The 25,475-nt window shown below is 32.8% G+C and overlaps 2 protein-coding genes across 9 annotated transcripts; both read right to left on the reverse strand.

Annotated features, from left to right (window-relative positions):
- Window positions 1-647: 647 nt before the first annotated feature.
- On the reverse strand, window positions 648-6,530 carry LOC114273666 (F-box protein At5g07610). Its single transcript, XM_028215458.2, has 2 exons — window positions 5,111-6,530; window positions 648-1,058 (listed from the first exon to the last, which is right to left on the reverse strand). The coding sequence occupies exon 1, from the start codon at window positions 6,357-6,359 to the stop codon at window positions 5,151-5,153; it is 1,209 nt and encodes a 402-aa protein (XP_028071259.2). The 5' UTR covers window positions 6,360-6,530; the 3' UTR covers window positions 648-1,058; window positions 5,111-5,150.
- Window positions 6,531-8,719: 2,189 nt separating this feature from the next.
- Window positions 8,720-23,925, reverse strand: LOC114316108 (F-box protein At5g07610-like). 8 transcript variants are annotated; one of them, XR_014366275.1, is made up of 4 exons: window positions 22,563-23,894; window positions 14,379-14,410; window positions 9,484-9,522; window positions 8,720-9,009 (listed from the first exon to the last, which is right to left on the reverse strand). XR_014366275.1 is itself a non-coding variant. In XM_082924532.1 (2 exons), exon 1 carries the CDS (start codon window positions 23,827-23,829, stop codon window positions 22,603-22,605), a length of 1,227 nt encoding a protein of 408 aa, XP_082780658.1. In that variant the 5' UTR covers window positions 23,830-23,894; the 3' UTR covers window positions 14,056-14,410; window positions 22,563-22,602. The 8 variants fall into 8 exon arrangements, 3 of the variants coding, with proteins under 3 accessions (XP_082780658.1, XP_082780657.1, XP_082780659.1); XR_014366273.1 differs by having other exon boundaries at window positions 14,379-14,431; XR_014366272.1 differs by having other exon boundaries at window positions 14,379-14,514.
- Between the last annotated feature and the right edge of the window lie 1,550 nt (window positions 23,926-25,475).

Here is a 25,475-nt window from a genome sequence, read left to right on the forward strand (position 1 = left end):
GTGTTTGTTGATTATCGGCTTTATTCTCAGTTTCGTAGTCTCAAATGTTTGTGTGAATATTCACATTGGTCAATGTGTTTCTATGCATGTTGACACTATGCAAGCCAACTTGATTTTAACATAATGGTCTGGTCTTGATGTAATTGTGGCTCAATTAGAATTTTCTGACGTTATGACATTATTGACAATAGGACTCATGTAAATATTAGAGTGAACATTCACATTATACTTATTGCTAAAAGAATGGCCACATGGGTTTGGTGAATGTGGTTATGTGAATATTGATGTTGAGATAATATGCAAATGTTTCCTTTATGTTGTGAAATTTTATTCCTGTCAATAGGAGAAGTTTACATATGTTGGTGCTACCTCAGTGGCCTATGTGAACATTCACACCTTGATTAATTCCACTATTACTTTTGTTTTCATATCCACATTCATGTGAATATTCACATCTTTACTATTGATGTTAACGTTATATTGTAAGCTGCATTTCAATGTTGATGTTAACAACCCTGTGAATGTTCATATCAATGGTGTGGATGTTTTCAACACTGTTGTTGTCACCAAAAAAATGCAATTCTCCACTCTTGTGGTCTGAATGTGAACATACATGTCAAATAAATTTGTGCTAATGCTAACACAAATGCAAAATCTAACCCTATTCCATTCAATCCTTTATCAGATGTGAATGTTTACATCATTGTCCATACATGCGAACATTCACATCAGTGCCCCAAGATGTGAATTTTCACACTTGTGCTCAGATATGTGAATGTTTACATCAGTATTTCAAATGTTCGCATCAATGTTTTCATAGTAGGAAATAGGAAACTCAGTTGATTTTTTGTATTGCATGAATATTATGTTAATGTGTATGCCCCATGTAACAGACGTTGCACACAAGCGAAAAAGGGACGAATATCATGTCAAAATGAAGGCCCAGCTGCAGCTAACTGCATAAATGTTGACATGCATCGTGTCAACTGCAAATCCGCATGACAGGCTTGGTGAAATTAATGAAAGCCACAAAGTTTACAAAACCGCAACTTGGCTGCCTGAGACAAACCACATTTTGGCAATTATTGGACGCACCCACATTTAAGACAATTTAGTACAAATAGTTTTGACATATTGGAACAAATTAGCTTGCTTGTAAATCAATACTATATAATTTCTTGTATTGCTAACTTTGATTCACCATATATATATATATATATATGTGCGTTTTAAGGTCTATTTGGTGTTGATATTTTGGAATATGAACTATATGAACATTCACATTGAGCTTCTATTCATTTTTTGGAGTATGGCAGTTTGCTAACAAAAGTGTGAATATTCACATTATGGTAATGAACATAGTGAAAACGTATTCACCATTCAATATTATATAGGTGTGTAAATAATATTAATACCAATTGACAACACAATGACAAATTTTCATTTCAAATTAATGTGAATATAATGACAGTCAACATCTTGATGCATGGGAACTACCAGAACAAAATGACAATCAATATCCATGTTTATTTTTTGTGTGTATTATATATCAAGATTAAATATAAGGGTATAAGAGTCTAAGAAAATAGTATAAATCAAGAAAGAGGACCTTATGGAATAAAAGTATAAATAAATGGGACTAAATAGGTTACAAATTTCCTTCATGGACTTCTTTGGTTAGAACACTCCTAAATGAGATTTATCAATAAAAATCCCTTATCAATTGATTTAATTTTTTTTAAATCAACAACAATAGTATTCTATTACTAATGTATATATCTTTTGACGGAAGGGGGATGCTCCTGCTACCACTCAATTGGTGGTGTTACATGCACCTTAGTGCATTAACTAGTGTATCAACTAGTGTTATAACATTATTATTGATCCTACCCATTATATAAATTACAAATATCCAAAAATTTTAAAATTATGTCACATCATCTATTAATACACTAATTAGTATATTAATTGATACATATAGCATTATTATTAAAGAATTGGCCACGTTAATAAATAGGATAGTTTACAATTTTTCCCCTTCAAAGTATGGATTACTTTTCAATTTGATCATTAGGGGAAAAAAAAATTTCCATTTTAATCTCTTAATTATGTTATGTTTTCACATTTATATTAACTGTAAGTATAATTTTAAAATTAAATTGTTGACATAAATATGATCTGATTAAGTGATTATTGATATCCAATCAACATATTTTTGCATGAATGAAGTACTTGACGAGCCTTCCACATTGAATGATTCAAATTATTGACGTAGGCTTCGTAATAAACCTACTGAGACTCAACAACATTCTCTAATTGATTTTTTTCCAATTGGAGAGATGTCTCTCCCTAAATATAATTTCCATAGCATTATTATTTGGAATAATAATAATACTGCATTGATGGTAGACATGAGTAATAAGTCCTATTTAAATTATTTCCAATAAATAATAAATAAAATATAATACATAAATATAATTTTTATAACAGTATTACGTAATTTATTTAGTTAGGGTAATCAATGAATTTTTTATTTTTTTTATTTTTTTTGAAGAATTGACTTGGGTGATCAATTATTTATGAGCAGTCTTTACCTTTCTATAGTATCTGCAATTACGACATTTCATCATATTTAACATTTTGCTTCCCTTTTGTATCTAAAATATGAAGTCTAAAATTCAGATCAATAGACATTTAACAATTTTGCTTCTCCTCTTGTGGTTGTAATTTTAATTATAATTGAAAAGCTTTTTAGATATGTATGAAAAATATTTAATTATAATTTATGAAGTTAGTGTTAAAAAGTGATTTGGCTATAAAACTTGCATATGGTACATCTTTTTTTGAAGGGTGTGTATTGTATCATCGCTCATATGATTTAGTGGCTTACCAAAATGCAAATAACTAAAAAAGAAAAGAAAAGAAAAAAAGAATTGAGCTTCTGTACAATTCATACTTGGATTGAAAGGTGTTGCCCGAGTCGGGGGCTCATCATCGGTTTTATTTTGATAATTTAAACTATTTATTTTGTAAGGTCGTCCATGTATATCATTCATCAAAAAATTAAGTAGATCTAATAATTGTAATATTTTCATTTTATCATGTTTGTCTAAACAAAAGTGTGCAAAAAATGTGTTTTTGAAAATTAATCATCCCTTTTTTTTCTTTTTTTTCTTTCTGTTGAAGCAAAAGCTATTAAATGAAAAGGTTACAATAATAGGATTGACCAAATGTGAAAATGTAAGATGCTGACTGTCATAATTGAATGTTAAGAGACTAAAATGAGATTTCGATCAAAGTACAACGCTAAACATACCAAAACTTACAGCTAGCAGAAGTTGGCAATCGAACTTAGCTCCTACTGTAAGATGCTATTTCAAGGACTACAACCCACTTTTCTAGAACTTTAAAAAAAAAAAAAAACAATCAATTTGCAGTTCTCAAACTAAGATTCAATATACATGTTTCTCAAATTGGACCGACCATATTCAATTTCTAGAGCTAACTATCGTCCAATTGATCTTTGAAATTTTCCAATAAAAAACAAACTGAAAACTCAAACAACACCAACGTAGACCAAATTAATAGAATCAATCCAACCCTCAAGTGAAGAGACCAAGTTGAGACTTCCAAACTTGAACACGGTTTTTAAATCGCAATTGCATGTTAAAACAAATTATACCAACGTAGTATTTGTGCTTCTCTATTTCTTCTCTCTTTTTATTTATTTATTTATTTATTTATCTTTTAATTGTTATTTGCACAGTTGTAAACACAATTATTGGTTCCTATGTAAACTAACACCTTAAGGGCATGTTTGATTAACAAGATAAGAGTATGAGATTAGAATTATTAATCCGTGGACCCAATAATCTTGTGTTTGTTTTGAAATTTTATTTTAGAATTATAAATCTAATGGATAATTAATCCAACAAATTTGTAGGATTATTAGTAATGAGGTATAAGTGAGATTATATTTCCTGAGTTGGAAAATATAATAAAAAGACTCTTTTACCCTTGACTAAAAATTAAAAAACTTATTATTTTTATATAATTTTATATTTTAGAAGGCTAAAAATAAGTTTTAAAAATTTTAAAATATTTTTTGATATTTATTTCATCAAATTAGTCTATATTTAAAAAAAAAAAAAAACCAAACGTGATCTTTGTATTTTGTATTTTTATTTTGCTTTTATTTATTTATTTATAATTTTTTTCAAAACCATGTTTCTGAAGAAATTTTGATAAAGTAAAGATTGTGAAGAAACATTGATGGAGGCCAAGATTCGAAAAGAAAATAAATATAGTTGTAATCCTAAATTCATATGTTTTCTTATCCAATGCAAATCAAACAATGGACAAGGGAATAATTTACCCTACTAATCCAACTGGATAGTAAATACCACACTAATTTGATGGAATTATTAATACGCTCACTATTAAACTTGGGAATCACACATGGCCTAAATCTCTTGATTTGTTAAGGAAATTCATTTTATTCTGGAAAAACTAGTGAAGCAGCAAGGTCTTACGAGAAGCATTTTACGAAAGAAGAAACTCATGAAAAGGAACTACTAATAATTAATGGCAGTTGCAAACAGCGGATTGATTTCTTTGAGTTGATGACAATTATGAAATTCCAACAATTTTTCAAAACACTTTGTTTCAATATATTCTACTCCTTCCCTGAGCATTTAAAACCATTCCACCGAACTATTAAAACCAGGAAGTGAATGAGTTTAACATGCCCTCTTTGGTAACCAGAACAATCTAAATCTTACTTGAGTGAATGAATTACTGTGGTCAAAACAGGGCTCACATATAAAGCAACAAAATTGATAATCACAGTGACAGTAGGAGCTATGCTATGTACATCAGTTGTATTTCAACGTTAATTGATGAATGAGGAATCTATTTGTAATGCAAGCTTAAAACAGAATCTAAACATCAAAAGATGATAGAAGCATAGCATCACAGACCAAGAAACTAACAATAACAAATACTTAGACAGATAGAGAGATGATAGTAGCATAGCATCACAGACCAAGAAACTAACAATAACAAATACTTGAACAGATAGAAATATAGAACAGCTTATTGAGGGACCTACCATCTGCGGAAGAAAGAAGTAGAAACATGTAGGACAATGATCAAACAGGTGATAGGCTTTCAATGAATTGATAAGTAGTATTACACCAAGTTGCTCCCCAATCATCAAGATCATCTGTTGATAAATCATGAAGCTCCTTCAATGTCTTGGACTTGACATTATAAGAAATAACTTTGCCCCGGATAGCTAACACCAGTGTAAAATTTTTTTCATTTGCTCCTTTCACGACACACAGCACATTAAACTCAGAGCATGTGACTATGGTTTTGCGTTCTGTCTTAGGAAATACAGATAAAATGGGTCTAAGATTGACCCGGTACTTCACAATCCACTCGCAGTAATCCCTGCGCATCTGAAGGATTCTGAATTCCATAGCACAACGCTGAGGAGTCTGAATAAGAAGCAAATCGCCACCACATTCTCCAAAATACCTAATCTTATCATAAGAATGGATTTTAGGGTTTGGGGTTTGTATCAATTTCTCTTCCTCAACCTCAAATCGAGCATGAACATTCGCATAGCTTATACCATGAATTGCTCTGTTCCAAAACACGCTGAACATGAATCGCACACCTCGCGGTTCAGGCACAGAAATATGTTTCCAAGACGAAGTCTGCGAACTGTAAATTTCAATTTCAACCCAGTCTCCATTATTAACATAACTGTAACTAAACAATAAAACTTTATAGTGAGGCGATTTCGCAGGATCAAAAGCCAAGAAAGCACCAGCATTTTTACGACACGATTCAGATGAAGTGGGACCAATATCAGGAAGAAGTGAGAATTTCTTTGTGGTGAGATTACAAACAATATATGGGGGTTTTCTGAAACCGTTAGAGCACAAGATTAAACCATTGCAAGAGCGTTCAATCGTAATTGCAGAAGTTGATACAACGACACCATCGAGAAAAGAGAGTGTGGGAAGAAGAGTTCGGTGCCCAGCAATTGATACGGACTCGAGTTGTTCTTCGGGAGACCAACGTTTTGAGTAGAAATATAGGGCTGAGATGGAGGAATGGTGATTTCGGCGAGCGTGGTCGGAGGCGAATTGGGAGTCGGAGATGAGAGAGAGCCATTGCTTTGAGACCGACTTGAATCTGATTAGGGATTTTGCTGGGACTCGGATTAGGATCTGTGTTAGGAGATCTGAATTGTTGGCAATTAATTCAGCAGCGAATGAATGTTCCGAGGAAGTACAGCCGATGATAAGCTTTCTTTTGCTTCTTCTTGTTTCGCTGTATACTTTCATGGTTCAATTTTGACTCTGCAAGAATAGAGAATGCCCTGCCCTACTACAGGGAACGACTTTTATAAACAATCTTCCTCGTTGGGGATTGCGTTAATTTCCCATCAATTGTGAATTGAGCCATAAATTCATACCGTACGTTTCGTGAATAGGGAGCACGTAAGCGATTTTCATTGCCACTGTAGTAAAAATAAATAAATAAATAAATAAATAAATTTAAATTGTCATATTATTCTAATTTCTAACTCTTTTTATCTCAAAATATTAATCTATTATTTAATTTTTTTATTATTTTAGAATATTAATTTATTTTTAAAAATTAAGAACTAAGATAACATACAGTATGTTTGGTTTGAATTTTTTGAATTAAATTTCTTAAAAATTGAATTTTTTAATTTTCTTATTTTTTTGTCTTTAGTAAATATTTTTAAAATTTTAAATATTTTTTTTTACTTTTTTAGATACACTTTACTTAGATGTATCTAAAAAGTACAAAAATTATGAAAAAATATTTTAAAAAATTAATAAATACATAAAAATACAAAAAATGTACTGAATTTTCGTATTTTTTTATATTTTTGGTATTTAGTGAATTTTTAAAAAAAAATTTTCACAATTTTTTTACTTTTTAGGTATATTTATGTTAGGTATGTCTAAAAAGTAAAAAAAATTTACTTAAAATATTAAAAAAATTCAGTAAAAACAAAAAAATACAGAAAAAAAGTAGAATTTTTTGAAAAGTGGAACCAAGTAAAGAAATTTTTTATTTTGTCATTTTTTAACATTAACATTATACAAAATTATACTATCAAAGAATAGTTTTTGAAAGTTAATATTTTTAAAATTTAATAATTATAATATCGAAAAAGTTAGAATATCCATAAATGAATTAATATTTTGAGATGGAAGGAATATTGTTTTGTACAATTTTCTTAAAAAAGTCAAAACGTTAATTTCCAAACGGGCCCTAATATACCAGAATGTATCGAGATCAAAATAGGGTTTGACTTCTCTCAGCCTTCATATGAGATGTTGATTGACTTTTTGATTTTTTAATTTGTTTGATTATTTTAATCTGAATAGATTGACTTTTTAATTTTTTTTACTTTTTAACTATTTTAACTCGAACTAAAAAGGACCTCTTTGGGACTACCAATTTACACCTTGGCTGGCATTAATTAAAAGCTACTTAAGGTTCAATATTGGAATCATATAAATATAAATTATCCATGAAAATTCCTTTGGTAGGTTGGGTTGAGAAGTTAAAAGGTTAAAATATTTATAAAAAGATAAAATAAGTTAAAAAATTAATAAGATAAAATGTCATATATAAATCATAATCATTTCATTTTTTCTCTTATAAAAATTAAAAAAAAAGGGGGTCAAAAAATCTAATTCAAACGAGACTTTTTAGCCCAAACTAAAATAGTTATAAAGTTAAAAAATCAACTCACTTCTCAAATGAAGCCAAAATAAGGAAACATTGGTATAGTAAGTTGTAGGACGCTAGATTCCCTCTTGCTCGTAATCTAGATTAAAGGATGTTGTTTGAACTTGTAGAATTTATCATGAGAGTACTACTATTAGCACTTACCTTTTTTCTTTGGACCCTCCATATCTTTTATTTTTTTTTTAATTCCAATTTTGTCCAAACATGAAGTTACATTTTTAACCTCGTCTGTAACATTCTAATTCTAATTTTCCAAACCCTAACCCTAACCATTCCTATCACCTCTGGTCGTCGCCCACCCTCTCCTATCGATCATGGTGACACTTCATTCCAACACTAGTGTTTCTTCAAAAAAACAATAATTCAATCCAAAAAAATTAACAAAGAAAAAACAAGCCTCCTTTCTATTCTTTCTCTACCCATTCCCTATACCTAGATCCTCGTAATGGCCACCACTAAACCCCCCTTCATCATCACTCTCTCCTTTATCTTCTTCTTTTTCTTCATTCTCTTCAATTCTCAACAGTCCAATCTCAACTCAGACTGCTCCAACCGTTGGATCCACATCCAAAACCTCCCTACCCAATTCAACCTTGACCTCTTCTCTACCTGCTCCAATTTCCCTCTCTTCACCGACTTTTGCCCCTACCTACCTAACCACGGCCTCGGACCCAAGACCCAGAACCATTGCCACAGTTGGTTCCACACCAACCTATTCATGCTCGAACTCATCTTCCACCGCCGCATGGCGAGGCTTGCATGGGATTTCATGTCACAACCCCATAACCTGCCCCTAAAGGTTCGGGCATGACCTATGTAAAAATGGACATGAAAACTGATGTACATACCGTACGGGGCCTTATCGGAAGCATAAAATATTAATATAACATAATACAAGCATACTCCATTGAGCTATTTCCAACATGCCAGGATCTCATGCATTACATATATCGCCAAAAGCGGCAAAGTTTAGAACTATAGCCCTAAATATCGTGTACAACATATACATTACAGCCCTAGCCCGATAATTGGGCATAACAAAAGGAATATGAAAGTTATGTACAACATCCGTAGATGGTTCTCAAAAGTAACCCCATATCTTAGCAGCTTCACAAAGATAAATGGCCTGGTATGGTGCCTGGACATGTAAAGGTTGACAAAAGGGACGGCGTCAAAGTTAGGATTGACCCCCTGACTGATGACCTACAGAAACAGACAAAATAGAGAGTGAGCCGGGCTCAATGAGTAGTAATACATCAATACATAAAAGATGCAGCATGCACTTGGTGTGTCTGATTCTGCGTTTAGTTCTTAATGGTCCTAGGCCTAATCCTGTGACATAAACATGTGGCTATAAGCCCTTGAAACATGATGGCACGAAGCCCTTGAACATATGGCACAAGGCCCTTGCAATTCACTTGAAACTTGTAGCACAAGGCCCTTGAAATACACTTGAAACTTGTGGCACGAGGCCCTTGAAATACACTTGAAACTTGTGGCACGAGGCCCTTGAAAATGGCATATAGCCCTTGTAAATGCTTTTCTTTACATGCTTTAACATTAACATATCTTAAACATGCATAAGTACATTACATGCTTGAGTCATTAACATAATTGCCTTACATGCCTTGAAACATTGACATGATTGCATAACACTACATAGGTACTACTACTCACAGTGTTGAGGTGGCGTGTTGCTTCCTTCTGGAATGTGCCCTGCACCCAATTAATACATTAGTTTTCTTTTCCAGAGTCTTACACTTTGCATGCATTTACAACCGCTTTAAAATCATCTATAAAATATTCTAAAAATACCAGAGAGACAAGCACTTAAAACTGATCCGACATTTAATTTTTCTTGAAAAAGAGTCCCCCGCTCGAGCGCCACTTTGGCCGCTTGAGCGGACTGTAAAATGCACAAAACTGCTGAGAGGTGGTTTTTCCCGCTCAAGCGGACTTTCCGCCGCTCGAGCGGACCGAGCAGATTCTGAAATTCTGAACCTCCATTCGAGTCCCAACCTGGTATTCACTCCATTTTTACATGCAACCCAAGGTTAGGTTAATGCAATATTCCCACCTAACATCACTATAACATGGATTCTACCTTGAGTATAATAAATTAACCAAGATTAAAAGCTTCTACAAGCCATCTCTCTCTCTAATTCCATTCTTGGATTCAAGTTCTTCATATCCTTGAAACATAACACATGATATATGCATCATTCCATGAAGTGATGATAGAAAACCACAGATTGAAGTATAATTTCCTACCACACCCAATCTAGATGCCTAAGCAACCAATTGAGAGAAACCCTCATTAATCAAGCATGAATTAGACATGAAACAAACATACACATCAATTACAAACTCTAAGTGGCCATAATAAGAAGGATTTGAGCTTACCTTGAATTCAACCCTACACCTCTAACAATTTTGTCAAGCTTTCTTGTTGAATCCCTTCTCTCCCGATTTCTCTTCTTCACTTTCTCTTCTTTTCTCCCCCAAAATGGTATTCACGTTTTTTTGTGTTTTTTTGACTAAGGCTCATGAAGTCTTGGAAGTATATAAACAAGGCATATAAGACAAAAATGAATCGTTTAACCATTCCAAAATTAGAATTTCGCAAACATGCTTAATATTACCTAAAAATTATGCTGATCACAGATATATAATCAATTTTAGCTAATTAAGCTGTTAAGGCTTCCAATTTCTAATTTAAACGTGTTAATGGTGACAGATGGTTTTCTTGTGAGACAGATAGACATTCGTAGACATGGATTTCACTTCCTTAATCATGATTTTTTTCACGGAACTACACAGTAAGCATTTAAAAGTACCAATCGAGGACTAAGAATATAACAGAAATCATGTGCGACGGTCGGGTTATTACATTTCAACCAACCTATCTTGATCGATCAACCACCTATTTTCCGATGGAGAAACCAAAACCAATCGACCCCCGATCTCCACGACATCAAGGGAAGTCCATTTTTACCCTCTCCCCCCTTTTTTTTTTTTTCGTGGGCACCATTGATGGCTCTTCTTCTTTCACTATGATGGTTTATTGTATGTAGCTCTTATTTTGGCCTTGGTTGGTTGTCAGAGGCAGTGGCAATGGTGCCGAAGGTAGTGGTTAGAAGTGGGGGTTACGGTTTGGGTTTGGGATATAATTAGTATTAAGGTAGGTGTTCAAAGAGAAAAGGGAGGAGATTCATTTTGCTATGTGGGGGGTTTAAAGAAATGGAGGGGCCAAAGTAAAGAAGTGGGTGCTAATAGTAAAATCGTCAAATCCTATTGAAAATAAATCTTAGTAAAATCGTTACTAAAAATAATTTTTTTGTGTTGATCTTTTACATGTCGCTAAAAATTGGTAATTAGTGACTTTTTTTGTCACGATTTTCATAAAATGTCGCTAAAACTTACAATTAGTAACATTTTTTAAAATGTCACTGAAAGTTTTAAATTAGTAACTTTTTGTGACGATTTTTTTAAATTGTTACTAAAACTTATAATTAGTGACATGTCGTTGAAAATTAACAATTAGTGACATTTTTTAATAATGGTTAATAAAAAATGTCATTAATTATCATAGGACCTATTAGACAATAAGTCCACTTATTAGAACTTACACGTAAGTCTCCAAAATTCCACGTACTTATATTCTACTTAGTCGAAATTATTTTCTTATACTACAATAAGTCATTTGGGTGACATAATTACCAAAATATCCCTAATAATAATAATAGGTGAAGCGCGCATTAATGTTCACATTGACAGTGTGAATGTTTTATGATGTGAACATTTACACTATCAAATTTATTTAATGTGAATGTTCACATCACCAAGTTGCTAAAGATTTAAAAAAATATTTATAAAGGTAAAATTATCCATAAAATACTTTAAATATGAAAATTAAGATTTGATAGATCAAATATCCAAATTAATAGGACTTATTGGAATACAAGAATATCATATGGACTAATTGACATACAAATACTTAAAAGATGATTTTCTAATAAATTCCCCTCAAAGGTTTTATTAATTTTTAATTTAATTTTGAAAATTTTATTGATTTGTTATTTCTCTTTTGATTTCCTTGTTTGAAAGAAATTTTATTTTGACCTTTGCAATTTTAATATAAATAATTTGATATAAATTTTATCTAGATGGACTAATGGTATAAATAATTTTAATATAAATTTTATCTAGATGGACTAATGGTATAACTTACCCACCATTGAAATTTGACTTTGGTTCTTATCCTTCAAGGAAAATATTTGAGACCACAAAAAAAATACTCTTACAATTTTAACCCTAGATGATGTGGTTAATAGGTGTCAATTTTTTATTTATTACATCTCCACTGATATAAGACCCAACTCTCTTGCGACATCATTATAGGTGAATTTGTAAGTCTAAAAATATGAGTTTCTAACATTTCTCTTAAAACCAAATCAAACTATAAAAAAATTTGAAACCAAACTTGACTGAGCCCGTAAAATGTTCGCCTTAAAATTTTTATTTTTTAAAAAAAGCTAAATTATTAATAGGTCCTACTTTTGGGACTTACACTTATTATCCAATAAGTTCTATTGATACATTTATCAAGTGATAAATTTATCAATCTCTCTTATTTTTATGAATAAATTTACAGTGATAAATTCATCAGTCATGTCTTGTAGGTAAATAAGTCTACTTAATAGGATTGATTGGTAAGTGTCCCTAAAAAAAAAAAAAAAAATAGTTAAAAAGCCAACTAAAATAGCCACCTCACAAACCAAAGTATCAAATATGTATAAATTATGACCCACCGTACAAAAAAATAGAAAAAGTAATATAACAACTTATAATAATTTTTTGACTTTTTAGTTATATTAACTCATTGCCAAACAAAGGCAATAAAATATTTAACTATTTACTATGGGTAACAAATTATATACGTGTAGATCTATCTAAATAGTCTAGTTTGATTTGGAAAACAAATCCACAAGTATAAACTGCGGATTGAATAGTACGGTTTGCTTATTTTTAGAACTGAGACCGAGTTGTGTATTGAGAACTAAACTAAACCATACGTTTTGGTTGTCATGGTGAATTCATGTGGCGTAAATAATCATTTTTTACTTTAGTTCTTATTATTAAAAGTGAACATTATTTGAATTGCTATGATTTAGAAATGAAAAATGTTTAGGAGCTCTAAAATATGAGCTCTAAAGGAGTTCTAGGGATGAACCTCACCCATTGATGTAATGTTTTGGCCTTGGTTTTTAGTTTTTTATTTTAAATTTCTACATCATTAGAACTCAATTAGAACTCCAAAATTAGGGGATGTATCATTACTGTTTAGAAATATTCAAAGATTAATTCATTATTGAGATCGGTCTCAATAGAGATGAGTGAGAGGGGGAAGAGAAGCAAAAGGGGGAAGGGAAGAGAGAGAGAGGGGTTGGGAGTGTGTTAGGGGTATTTCTGTCCTATAAAAAACTAAATCCATGATATTGTAATTGTTTTTTGGTCTTCCATCTATATTGATATACGGGATAACATTTCCATTGAAATGATGTCTTTCCCAAAATGCTAGTATTTATTTGCAATTTCCCCAATATAAAATGATTATATTGACCCTAAAATCTTATTTTACAATTTTTTTTTATTTAATTGGATCAAATTACATAAGAAATTTAAACATCACATGGCATTGTTTAGTGAACATAACATTAAATTGTAACTAAATCTCTATTAATCAAGTTGCACTAAATTGACTCTATTTTGACTTGTTTATTTATCGTGTCATTGAATTGAAAAATGTTCAATTCTAATCCACTAAATTCGTATAGCATTCGTATCATGTTTTGCATGTCGTATAAAAATTCTCCTCCCTCCATATGGTTTTTTTTAATCATCCCTCCCAATAATGTTTTTTGTATTTTTTAAATTTTTTGAATTGATTTCTAGGTTGTGCAGCTGATTTGGTTCTTCAAATGGGGAAGTGATAGTATACATACTTAAAAATAAAAAAAAAAATTATACATGACATACACTTTAGAATTTTAGTCACAATAGTTCATTATTAGTACACCAATTTGGGTTATAATGAAAACCAAATTGGATCATAATTAAAGACGACAAAATTCTCATAATCAAGACTTATCCGGTTCATAAGAGAACACCACAAAACCTCATAGTCAAGGTCTTTTCAATTCATAACTAAACACCACAAAACCTCCCAGCTAAAACCAATTTGGTTCATTTAAAAAAAAAGTCAGTCTTATATTCATAGACACTTCGATTAACCAATCACAACAAAGGCTCATAATCATACTCACCACAAACAAATGATTCATAACTAAGATTACAAGTTAAAATTTTACTAAAAACTATTGTGGCTGAAATTTTGAATACATTTGTTATGTGCACCTTTTGTAGTGTGTATAGATATTATTATTTCCCGAATCAATTTTATATAATAAGACCAATTGTGTACTCCAACACATTCCGATGAATTCGTAAAATCAATCGAAACAAGTAATAAAATTGTAAATTATGGGAATGAAATCAAGAGAAAGCTTTACCTTGTTGCAAAACTTGAAGGGATTCAGACCAACTGGGCAGAGACGCATCAAGACTTTCAGATATAGAATGAGAAAGAAAAGTATCAAAATAGAAAGTTAGGTTCTTGTTTATTCTTCAACTTTGTCATACATTGGTCTACAAGATGAAGGGAAAAGGAAAGAAAATTCAGAGAAGGCACTGAACCTTACTTCCATTTAGCAACAAAACAAGCACTACATGCGGCAATGATGGAACAATATTGCTTATCATGCTAACCTATAAGCATGCGAACAATAAGACCTATGTGCAATATTATGAAGTGAACAATAAGACCTATGTGCAATATTTTGCGAAAGGGTAACCTGGTGGTGCAGCAGCACGCATGTGTGTCCAAGAAGTGCTATCCAAAGAGTATATGTCAATTCAGTCAAAGCAGCCATCACTATTCCTAATGTAACTTAACAATACAACTTTGTAGTGAGGTGATTTTGAAGGATCAAAAGCCAAATAACCACCAAACATAGAACTAAAGAAAACACCAAACTTGTTACGAAATGGTACAGAAGATGCCTTAGTGCCACTATGATAGGGAAGTACTGTGTATTTCTGGGTGGTCAGGTTACAAACAATGAAACACGTTGGGCCATTCAAGCATAATAGTAAGCCTTTGCAAGAGTCTTCAATCCTACATGTACCAGACCCATATCCAACACCATCAAGAAATGACGAAGTCGGAAGACTTTGGTGTTGGCCGTGAAGTGAGACAGACTTGACTTTTTCATCGTCAAATGATTTAACAGTGTTGATGAATAGTCCTGAGAACAAGGCACTGGGACGTCGGTTAGAGTGGTTGAGAAAATGGTGAATTGGAGATTAGGGAGAACCAATCCTTAGACACGCACTTGAATCTGATGAACTTTGCCAGCACACGGGTTAGGATCTCTGTTAGAATGTCTACATTGCTGCCAATTAATTCTGTTGCCGGTGTATGTTCCGATGAATTGTAGCCAATAACTAGTGTTCCTTTACTGTTGGTCATTTTTCCCTGTGCATGACCCAGAACAAGAACAGAGAATACACATCTCCATCAAACTAAGTTAAATTTCAGCCAAATTTTAGTTAAAAAATTAGTTTTCCTACTTTAACTAATCACAAATTACTGCCACTGCTAGAATTCCTTTTAGTCAAGCATTTTCCTTACAACTATGATGTGTTCTGGTCACTATTATAATTCATTACAGCAATCTCCCATCCTTCACCAAATCTAGTGTCAAATTTGAATTTGATGACAATGACTCCAATCGTTTCATCAAATTTGTATCAAATCAAGTTTTAACCGAACTTTTCATCAAATCAAGGCAAAAATAAGTTTTTCACCAAATTTGATGAAACAAACTCTTGGGGATAAGCATGGAATTTTTAAGAGTTGGGCATCACTTCAATGGCTCGTAAGGCCCACTACAGGTCTTGTGTCGATGATCCGAACCGTTCATTTCATAAGATCTTTTGCATATATTATCTATGAAAAAAATTGGCTCAATCCGATAATCGTAACATTTTCCTTTACCGTGTTTGTCTCAAAAAAATATGAATGGTCTATTTTAAAAAACATACTCGTTGTCCATTTTTTCGAAAACAAACATGATAAAATGAAAAGATTACCATTATCCAATTAAGATAATTTTTTTCATGGATGATATACACGGAAGCCCCTACATGAACGGTTTGGATCATCGAAACATAACCTGTAGCAAGCCCCACGAGCCCCTCAAGTTCTCCTTTCTAGTTCTCTCAAGTTGAGATTTGAAGTTGAGAAGCCAAACCCAATTTTCAAAATGGATTTGATGAAATTTTTTAAGTGAGGATTGGAGCATTCAAAATTTTTCATCAAATTTCACCAAATCAAGCTTTTACTTAAATTTGATGAAAAAGCAGTTGGAGCATCCCATATCATATCAAGTTTATAACTAATTTTTCACCCAAATTTGATAAATAAATAAGCTAAAAGAATGAACTAATTGTATAGTGAGATCTAATCAATAGTTCAAAACTTTTAAAAACTGAGAAAAACTATTTGTGAGATTTATTAGTTTTCTCGTAAAATACTTCTTTTGCAATGCTTATACAAGAAATTATGTTAAATTAGTAATGTATCAAAACTATGGATTTTATACACATATATGTTGGCCCCTCCCACAAAAAATTCCTAGTTTCGCCCCTGCTGGCAAATGCTGTAAAGTGTATGCTTTTCTTTTCTGGCAATGGCTATGGTAAGATCATTTGGTAAAGTGTCTCCCAGAAAATTATGACAACCAAAGAGTGACTTTGCCGAAATTAGTGGGAAATGTTAATTTGGTATGGTATTTCCAAAAAAATCAAAGTGACTTCACAAATTGTTAAATTTGTTAAAAGTATCCAATGAACTGATCATATGTTCGTAAGACACACCCTTTTAAACTGAACTCAAAAATTAGCACAACCATTATCCTTATCACAGACAAAGAAAACTGCCCAAAAATACCATTAATACAAGATATCTCGATGGAACTTCTCTACTCTAGAAGTGAATTAGGACCGCAGAAAATGAACCTCTAAAGTACATGAGATGATGAGTGAACATGTACAAAAAGAAAAAGATTACCCACACTGTCTTGGTTTCATCTGACCCTAATTCACATATCATAGAGTTGATGCGAACATATCTTAAAAAACTAACAGATCATTCTTTGTAAAAACTAACAGATCATTCTTATAGAGTTGGTGACGACAATAGCCAACGCAAATCGGTGATGTTCGTTTTCCGTTGATGGCAGACCACAATTTACACAAACACTTGAAGAGAGGCAGAAGGGAAGAGGCGTGAAAGGGAAGAGGCCTGCCCTAAACTTCCAGAATTTCCTTTGCTTTGGTGACGACAATAGCCAACACAAATCGGTGATGTTCGTTTTCTGTTGATGGCAGACCACAATTTACACAAACACTTGAAGAGAGGCAGAAGTGAAGAGGCGTGAAGGGGAAGAGGCCTGCCCTAAACTTCCAGAGATTCTTTTGCTGTGTCATTTGCTTTAAATGTTGGGGATAGGGGTGCTCATGGGCCCATCACCAGCCCAATTAAGCTCGATATTTGTAAGATTAGACTGAATTAAAATTTTAAATTCATTCAATTTTTAAGTTGGATTTAGGATGATAAACTTTAGCTTATACCTGCCTAACTCGCTTATTTATAAAACATTAATATTAATTTTATATTATTTAATTATAAAATTAACTAGACAAATAATAAAAATATAAGAAAAGTATATACATTTATTTTTATTGGGTTAAGTGGGTCGATTTGGAATTAATTTTTTTTTTAGATAACAACCAAGAAACTTACAAGATAAAGAAAGAATAAAAAAAAATAGAACAAATCCCACAAGCCCAAATAAAGAAACCTACGCAAACAACAAAAACCAGCAGCGAAAAAAAACTAGCAACCATGGGTTGCCAAAGCACATGAACACCCACAACAGTAATGGGTAACCATTATGGGTACTGATAATCCCAAAATTTAAGACCGATGAAAGGAGAAAGCACTCTTTGTGTCAGAATTACATAGAAGCTTTCAAACTCTTCTCCGTATGCATAAAAACCCAAATCTACTGCATGACAATAAGTGTATTTGGAGCTTATCGAAAAAGCGTCAGAAAGTCATTGAATGGGCGTCGGGAATCTTTAGAGAGGAAGTCTCGTACCCTTCTTCACGGGATTGTCACAAAGTCATTGGAGGGGGTATTGGGAATCTCTGGAGATAGAAAGTCGTGCACCCCTCCACGAGATTTCTGTGTTGATAAGTAACTAATTAGTTGAGAGAAGCGAGAGTGAGAGTAGCTAATGTAAAAATATATATACGAATATTAAAGCGTGTAATGTGAAAATATATACATGGCTATTAAAGTGCTTGTTAAATTATATATATTAACATATATGTGTGGGATCATATATAAAAAAACTAGTGAAAAAGCACATTCTTTGCACTTGGCGTGTAAGACTACTTGACAATTCCTTTTATAAAACAATTCAAAGTTAATAAAAATTGAAAATGAAAAAAAAATGAAAAAAAAAAGGAAAGAAAGAAAGAAAGAAAAATCTTGCACCTTCAAGGCTTTCTAATTTCATCAATTGTCTCAGAAACCAAACAAAAATTAGTGAAAAAAAGGCATAAAAAAATAAAATAAAATAAAAATTGGCACGGTAATATATTGAAGTTTGTTAAAGGAAAAAACCTTTTCAAAGATTTGATCAGGAACATGAAAGTCTTAAAAGCTGAACACATTTTTATGTCAACATAAAAATGCCTTTTGAAAAAGGGCCTTTTTACAATATACACTTCTTTTCTTTTTCTTTTTTTTTTTTATGTATATTATATGTAAGTTATGATAATTTATAGCGTTGATATCACAAAAGTTATAGTTAAATTACTTAACAACTAGTTGATTGCTTGCCAAAAAAATTGGATGCGTGGTAATAATGAAATTAATAACCAAAAAAATAATGGACAATACTATTAATTGGCAAGTAGTTTAATGAGAACATTCTAGATAGGTAACTAATTAGTTTTCGATGAAAAAATGCAGTTTATATAAAAGCCAAGCAACTTACAAGACAATGAAAAGGAAAAAATACAACAAAGCCCACAAATCCACATAAAGAAGCTACTCAAACTACAAAAAGCCGCCAAGGAAAATAATTAAAAAAGCAACGATTTTGAAAACTTCCAATCTTTTTACAAACGTAGTGTGAAGAAATAAGATTTTTATCAAACTTAAAACCAAACCCATCATCGTCGTTGTTGTTGTTGCTCAAACTCCACCGTTGCCATCTCGATCATCAATAATTGTGAGAATATTAGGTTTTATGTATATATGATATTATATATATATATATATATATATATTGTATATATTAGGGATTGCTTCATTTTCAGTCCTAGGTTAGATTGTTATATAAACCGATATACTCTTGTATTACAAACACAATTGAATATATGAATTTAAGTGTTTTCCACAGTCTGATGGCCCGAAGAAATTGTTAGCACGTAAGAGGTTTCGATCCCTCCGATACCCAAGGCCTTGCCCCTAGGCCAATTCCGGGAGAACTATAGAAACAACAACACCATCTTACAAAATCTATTGTTTTAGATTTATTAACATGAACCCAATTACAAAATAAGAAAGCAATCTCTCTCCTATATGGGAAGTAAACTATGGATGGATTATGTAAATCAATTGTATGTCAGCCTTAATCGACCAATCAAAACCTAATCAATTATGATGTTTCCTAACGCCAATTTCAAAACCGTGAAGTGAAACGAGTAAACCAAGCCCTCTTTGGTGATCAGATCAAAGGATGATAATTGAGTTAATGTATTACAATGGCCAAAATTGGACTCATAGGGCTCATAGGGATGCAATAGTACTGCAGGCGGTGGAAATCAACAATGGATGAACTAAAATGTGAAAATGGAAGATGCTGACTGTCATAATTGAATGTTAAAGACTAAAATGAGATTTCGATCAAAATACGACCCTAAACGTACCAAACCTTACAGCTACCAGAAGTTGACAATCGAACTTAGCAGAAGTCATCCCAAACATACTCGTTTTTTTTTTACATCATATTTTAGCCAAAAAGCCAAAAAGTTCCTAAAATAACCTATTCCCAAACGAGGTCAGTTTACCAAATTCCAACCCTCACTAAGTGAAGAGACCAAGTTGAGCCTTCCAAACTTAAACACGGTTTTTAAATCGCAATTGCATGTTAAATCAAATTATACAAACGTAGTATTTGTGCTTCTCTATTTCTTCTCTTTTTATATTTTTTTATTTTTTTTTATAATTGTTGTTTACACCATTCTGAACACAATTATTGGTTCCTATGTAAACTAAAACCTTACATCTCTTGATTTGTTAAGGAAATTCATTTTATTCTGAAAGAACTAGTGAGGTAGCATGGACTTACAAGATCTTTTTCATAATTTTTTACTTATTCCCAATAAACATTTTACAAAAGAAGAAACCTAGTCGCTATCCTGTCCGCACAAGAAGGAACTACTAATAATTAGCGACAGTTGCAAACAACGGATTGCTTCAATATATTCTACTCCTTCCTAGAGCATTTAAAACTGTTAGAATAGTAGAGAGAGAGAGAGAGAGAGAGAGAGAATAATATGTATTATATTGAACGAATAGTATTGAATGAATTGTCCTATATAATAGAAGGCATATATATATAGGCTGAGAAAGAGTATCCTACTAGAAATCTAACTATGAGAAAGAGTATCATATAAGAGACTTAACTATGGCAATACCTAATATATCTAGGAAATCAATACCTAATATATGTAAGAAAATATACCATATATACATTAACATTACCCTTCAAACTCAAGGAGGATAAACATCTTGAGTTTGGAGAGAGAAACTAAAATATGAAATAAAACTAAATAAAATAAAAGGCAAATAGATTGCAAAATTCGAACGGGAGCGCAAGGGCGCTTGAAATAGATCAGAGGCCGTAACTAAGGCCTAGTTTGGGAAGACTAAATAAGTGCACTTTTTGACTTTTTATGAAATATAGGTTGAGTTTGGGTTGGGTTTGAAGTGATGTGTTAGAGAGGTGATGTGACTTAAATAAGATGATGTGACTTAAATAAGATAGTGACTTTTTGACTTTTTATCTTTTTTCAATCATGCCAAACTTGGCCTAAAACCGGGAGACAGTTTATGGTTGTGTCAAACCATTGTAGAAACTAGCTGAAACTAATGTCAGGACAATTTAAGGTCATGCCGGACCAATATAGAAACTGGCTGAAACTACTGTCGAGAGACAGTTTATGGTCGTGTCGGACCATTGTAGGAATTGGCTGGAACTAATGCCAGGACAGTTTAAAGGGGTCATGCTGGACCAATGTAGGAGCTAATTGAAATCAATGTCGGGCCAGTTTACGGGGTCATGCTGGACCGTTGTAGAGACTGGATGTTGAATCAGTACGCGTGGCACACACATAACTTATGACGTGGTGTTGAACGATAATGGCAACAGATGACTGAGTGCGCAAGGAGACGGCTTGGATAGTGCGCCAGGGGGCGAGTTTGGTGGTGCACCAGAGGAAGCGGCTTGGATTGTGCGCCAGAGAGTGCGGCTTGGATTGTGTACCAGAGAGGGGCGGCTTGGGTTGTGCGCTAGAGAGTGCGACTTGGATTGTGCACCAAAGGAGGCGGCTAGGTGGTTTGCATGGTGTATAACAATGTTCACCATGATATAAGTATAATACCCCCCCTCAAACTCAAATAGGTTTGAAGATAGAAACCAATTTGAGATTGACGCGGAGAGAAAGATAGAGTGGAGGAAAAAAAATGTATTACCAGTAAAAAAAAAGAAAAAAAAATATGATAGAGATATTTAGAGTAGGAATAAACTAGCGGATAGAGGAAGAGATCACCACAAAGCGATACTGAAAGAAAAACATAACAGCGGGATAGGTTGAGGTCCGACGGGCAATCAAGGCAAGGCTGCCACCCGCCGGTAAAGCGAAATTACTAGGCACTTAACCTAGCTCTGATACCATATTAGAATAGTGGAGAGAGAGAAAATAATATGTATTGTATTGAACGAATTGTATATTATCAATTGTCCTATACAATAGAAGTCCTATATAGATAGGCTAAGAAAGAATATCCTACTAGAAATCGAACTATAAGAGACCTAACTATGGCAATACCTAATATATCTAGGAAATAAATACCTAATAAATGTAGTAATATATACCATATATATATATATTAACAAAAACCATTCCACCCAACTACATCATAACTAGGAGATTAAAACCAGGAAGTGAATGAGCTTAACATACCCTCTTTGGTAATCAGAACAATCTAAATGATACTTGAGTGAATGAATTACTGTGGTCAAAACAGGGCTCACATATAAAGCAACAAAATTGATAATCACAGTGATGTTCTATTACTGCAGGAGCTATGCTATGTACATCAGTTGTATTTCAACCCTTATTGATGAATGAGGAATCGATTTGTAATGCAAACTTAAAGCAGAATCTAAACATCAAAAGATGATAGTAGCATGGCATCACAGACCAAGAAACTAACAATAACAAATACTTAAACAGATAGAAATATAGAAAAGTTTATTGAGGGACATACCATCTGCTGAAGAAAGAAGTAGAAACATATAGGACAATGATCAAACAGGTGATAGGCTTTCAAAGAATTGATAAGTAGGACTCCTCCAAGTTAATACCCAATCATCAAGATCATCTGTTGATAAATCAGGAAGCTCCTTCAATGTCTTGGACTTGACATTATAAGAAATAACTTTGCCCCGGATAGCTAACACCAGTGTAAAATCTTTTTCATTTGCTCCCTTCACGACACACAGCACCTTAAATCCAGAGCATTTGATTATGGTTTCGCGTTCTGTCTTAGGAAATACAGATAAAATGGGTCTAAGATGGACCCGGTACTTCACAATCCACCCACAGTAATCCCTGTGCATCTGAAGGATTCTGAATCCCATAGCACAACGCTGAGGAGCCTGAATAAGAATCAAATCGCCACCACATTCTCCAAAATACCTGAACTTATCAAGAGAAAGGATTTTAGGGTTTCGAGGCCATGGGGTTTGTATCAATTTCTCTTCCTCAACGTCAAATCGAGCATGAACATTCGTAGAGCTTATACCCTGAATTGCTCCGTTCCAAAACACGCTGAACATGAATCGCAAACCTCGCTGTTCAGGCACAGAAATGTGTTTCCAAGACGAAGTCTGGGAACTGTAAATTTGAATTTCAACCCAGTGTCCATCATTAACATAACTGTGACTAAACAATAAAACTTTATAGTGAGGCGATTTCGAAGGATCAAAAGCCAAGAAAGCACCAGCATTTTTACGATACGATTCAGATGAAGTGGGACCAATATCAGGAAGAAGTGAGAATTTCTTTGTGGTGAGATTACAAACAATATATGGGGGTTTTCTGAAACCGTTAGAGCACAAGATTAAACCATTGCAAGAGCGTTCAATCCTAATTGTACAACTTGATACAACGACACCATCGAGAAAGGAGAGTGTGGGAAGAAGAGTTCGGTGTCCAGCAATTGATACGGACTCGAGTTGTTCTTCGGGAGACCAACGTTTTGAGTAGAAATAAAAGGCTGAGATGGAGGAGGAGGAGGAATGGTGATTTCGGCGAGCGTGGTCGGAGGCGAATTGGGAGTCGGAGATGAGAGAGAGCCATTGCTTTGAGACCGACTTGAATCTGATTAGGGATTTTGCTGGGACTCGGATTAGGATCTCTGTTAGGAGATCTGAATTGTTGGCAATTAATTCAGCAGCGAATGAATGTTCCGAGGAAGTACAGCCGATGATAAGCTTTCTTCTGCTTCTTCTTCTTTTGCTGTATGCTTTCATGCTTCAATTTTGACTCTGCAAGAATAGAGAATGCCCTATAGTAGGGAACGACTTTTATAAACAATCCTCCTTGCTGGGGATGGCGTTAATTTCACATCAATTATTATGCCGTACGTTTCGTGAATAGGTGAACACGTCAGCAATTTTCATTGCCACTATAGTTTTAAAAAAAAAAATAATAATAATAATTAAAAGATCAATGTGTTACCCTTCTCATTCTAAAATATTAATCTCTTATTTTATTTTTTATTATTTCAAAATATAAAGGTATTTATAGAAGATAGTTAAAAATTATTTATTTAACTTTTTGTAAAAGAGAAAAGTAAAAGTTAAAAGTTTAGGAATGACTTTTAACCCACTTCTCAAAATAAATTATAAATTTAATTTTAATAATTAAAAACTAAAATAACATAAATTTTTTATTTTGTCATTTTTTAACATTAACATTATACAAAATTGTACTATCAAAGAATATTTTTAAAAGTTAATATTTTTAAAGCGTAATAATTATAATATCAAAAAAGTTAAAATATCCAAAAATAGACTAATATTTTGAAATGAAAGGAATTTTTTTTGTACATTTTTCTTAAAAAAGGCAAAATGTTAATTTCCAAATGAGCCTTAATATACCATAATATATCGAGATCAAAATAGGATTTGATTTCTTTCTGTCTTCTTTTTTTGATATATGGATTGATTTTTTGATTTTTATTGGGACTTCCAATTTACACCTTGGCTGGCGTTGATTAAGGGTTACTACTTGCTGTTTTGAGCCCGCCGTGCTTAGGTTCACTATTGAAATCATATAAATATAAATTATTTATGAAAATTCCTTTGGTAGGTTGAGTTGGAAAGTTAAAAGGTTAAAGTAGTGATAAAAAAAAATTAAAAAATTAATAAGATACAATATCACATTTAAATCATAATTATTTTATTTTTTTCTTATAAATTTTTTTTTTTTAAAAAAAAGGTCAAAAAATTTAATTCAAATAAGACTTTTTAACATAAATTAAAATAATTAAAAAGTCAAAAAATCAACACACTTCCTAAACGATGTCAAAATAAGCAAACATTAGTATAATAAGTTGTACGACTCCAAATTCCCTCTTGTCCATAATGCAGATTAGAGAGTGTTGTTTAAACCCTCCATCTCTTTTTTCTTTTTTTTTTAGACCCTCCATATCTTTTATATTTTTTAATTCTGATTTTATCCAAATGCATTTTTAACCTCATCCCTAACATTTTAACCCTAATTTTTTAAATCCTAACCCTTACTCTAACCATTCCCATCACTCCTGGTCATAGCCTACCCTCCCCGTCACTGTTTGCCATGATCTCCGATCGATCGTGGTGACACTTCATTCAACACAGTGGTGTTTCTTCAAACAAAACAATAATTCAATCCAAAAAAATTAACAAAGAAAAAAACAAACCCCCTTTCTGTTCTCTCTCTACCTATTCCCTATACTTAGATCCCCGTAATGGCCACCACCAAACCCATCATCATCACTCCCTCCTTCATCTTCTTCGTCTTCTTCTTCATTCTCTTCAATTCTCAATAGTCCAATCTCAACCCAGACTGCTCCAACCGTTGGATCCACATTCGAAACCTCCTCATCGAATTCAACCTTGACCTCCTCTTTACT

The sequence above is a fragment of the Camellia sinensis genome, chromosome 4 (genome assembly GCF_055761805.1).
Source record: "Camellia sinensis isolate YWXY chromosome 4, ASM5576180v1, whole genome shotgun sequence".
NCBI lineage: Eukaryota > Viridiplantae > Streptophyta > Magnoliopsida > Ericales > Theaceae > Camellia > Camellia sinensis.

Excerpts from the sequence above, each read along its gene's own strand:
- LOC114273666 (XM_028215458.2), bottom strand. The coding sequence starts at position 6,359 with ATGAAAGTATACAGCGAAACAAGAAGAAGCAAAAGAAAGCTTATCATC.
- LOC114316108 (XM_082924532.1), bottom strand. The coding sequence starts at position 23,829 with ATGAAAGCATACAGCAAAAGAAGAAGAAGCAGAAGAAAGCTTATCATC.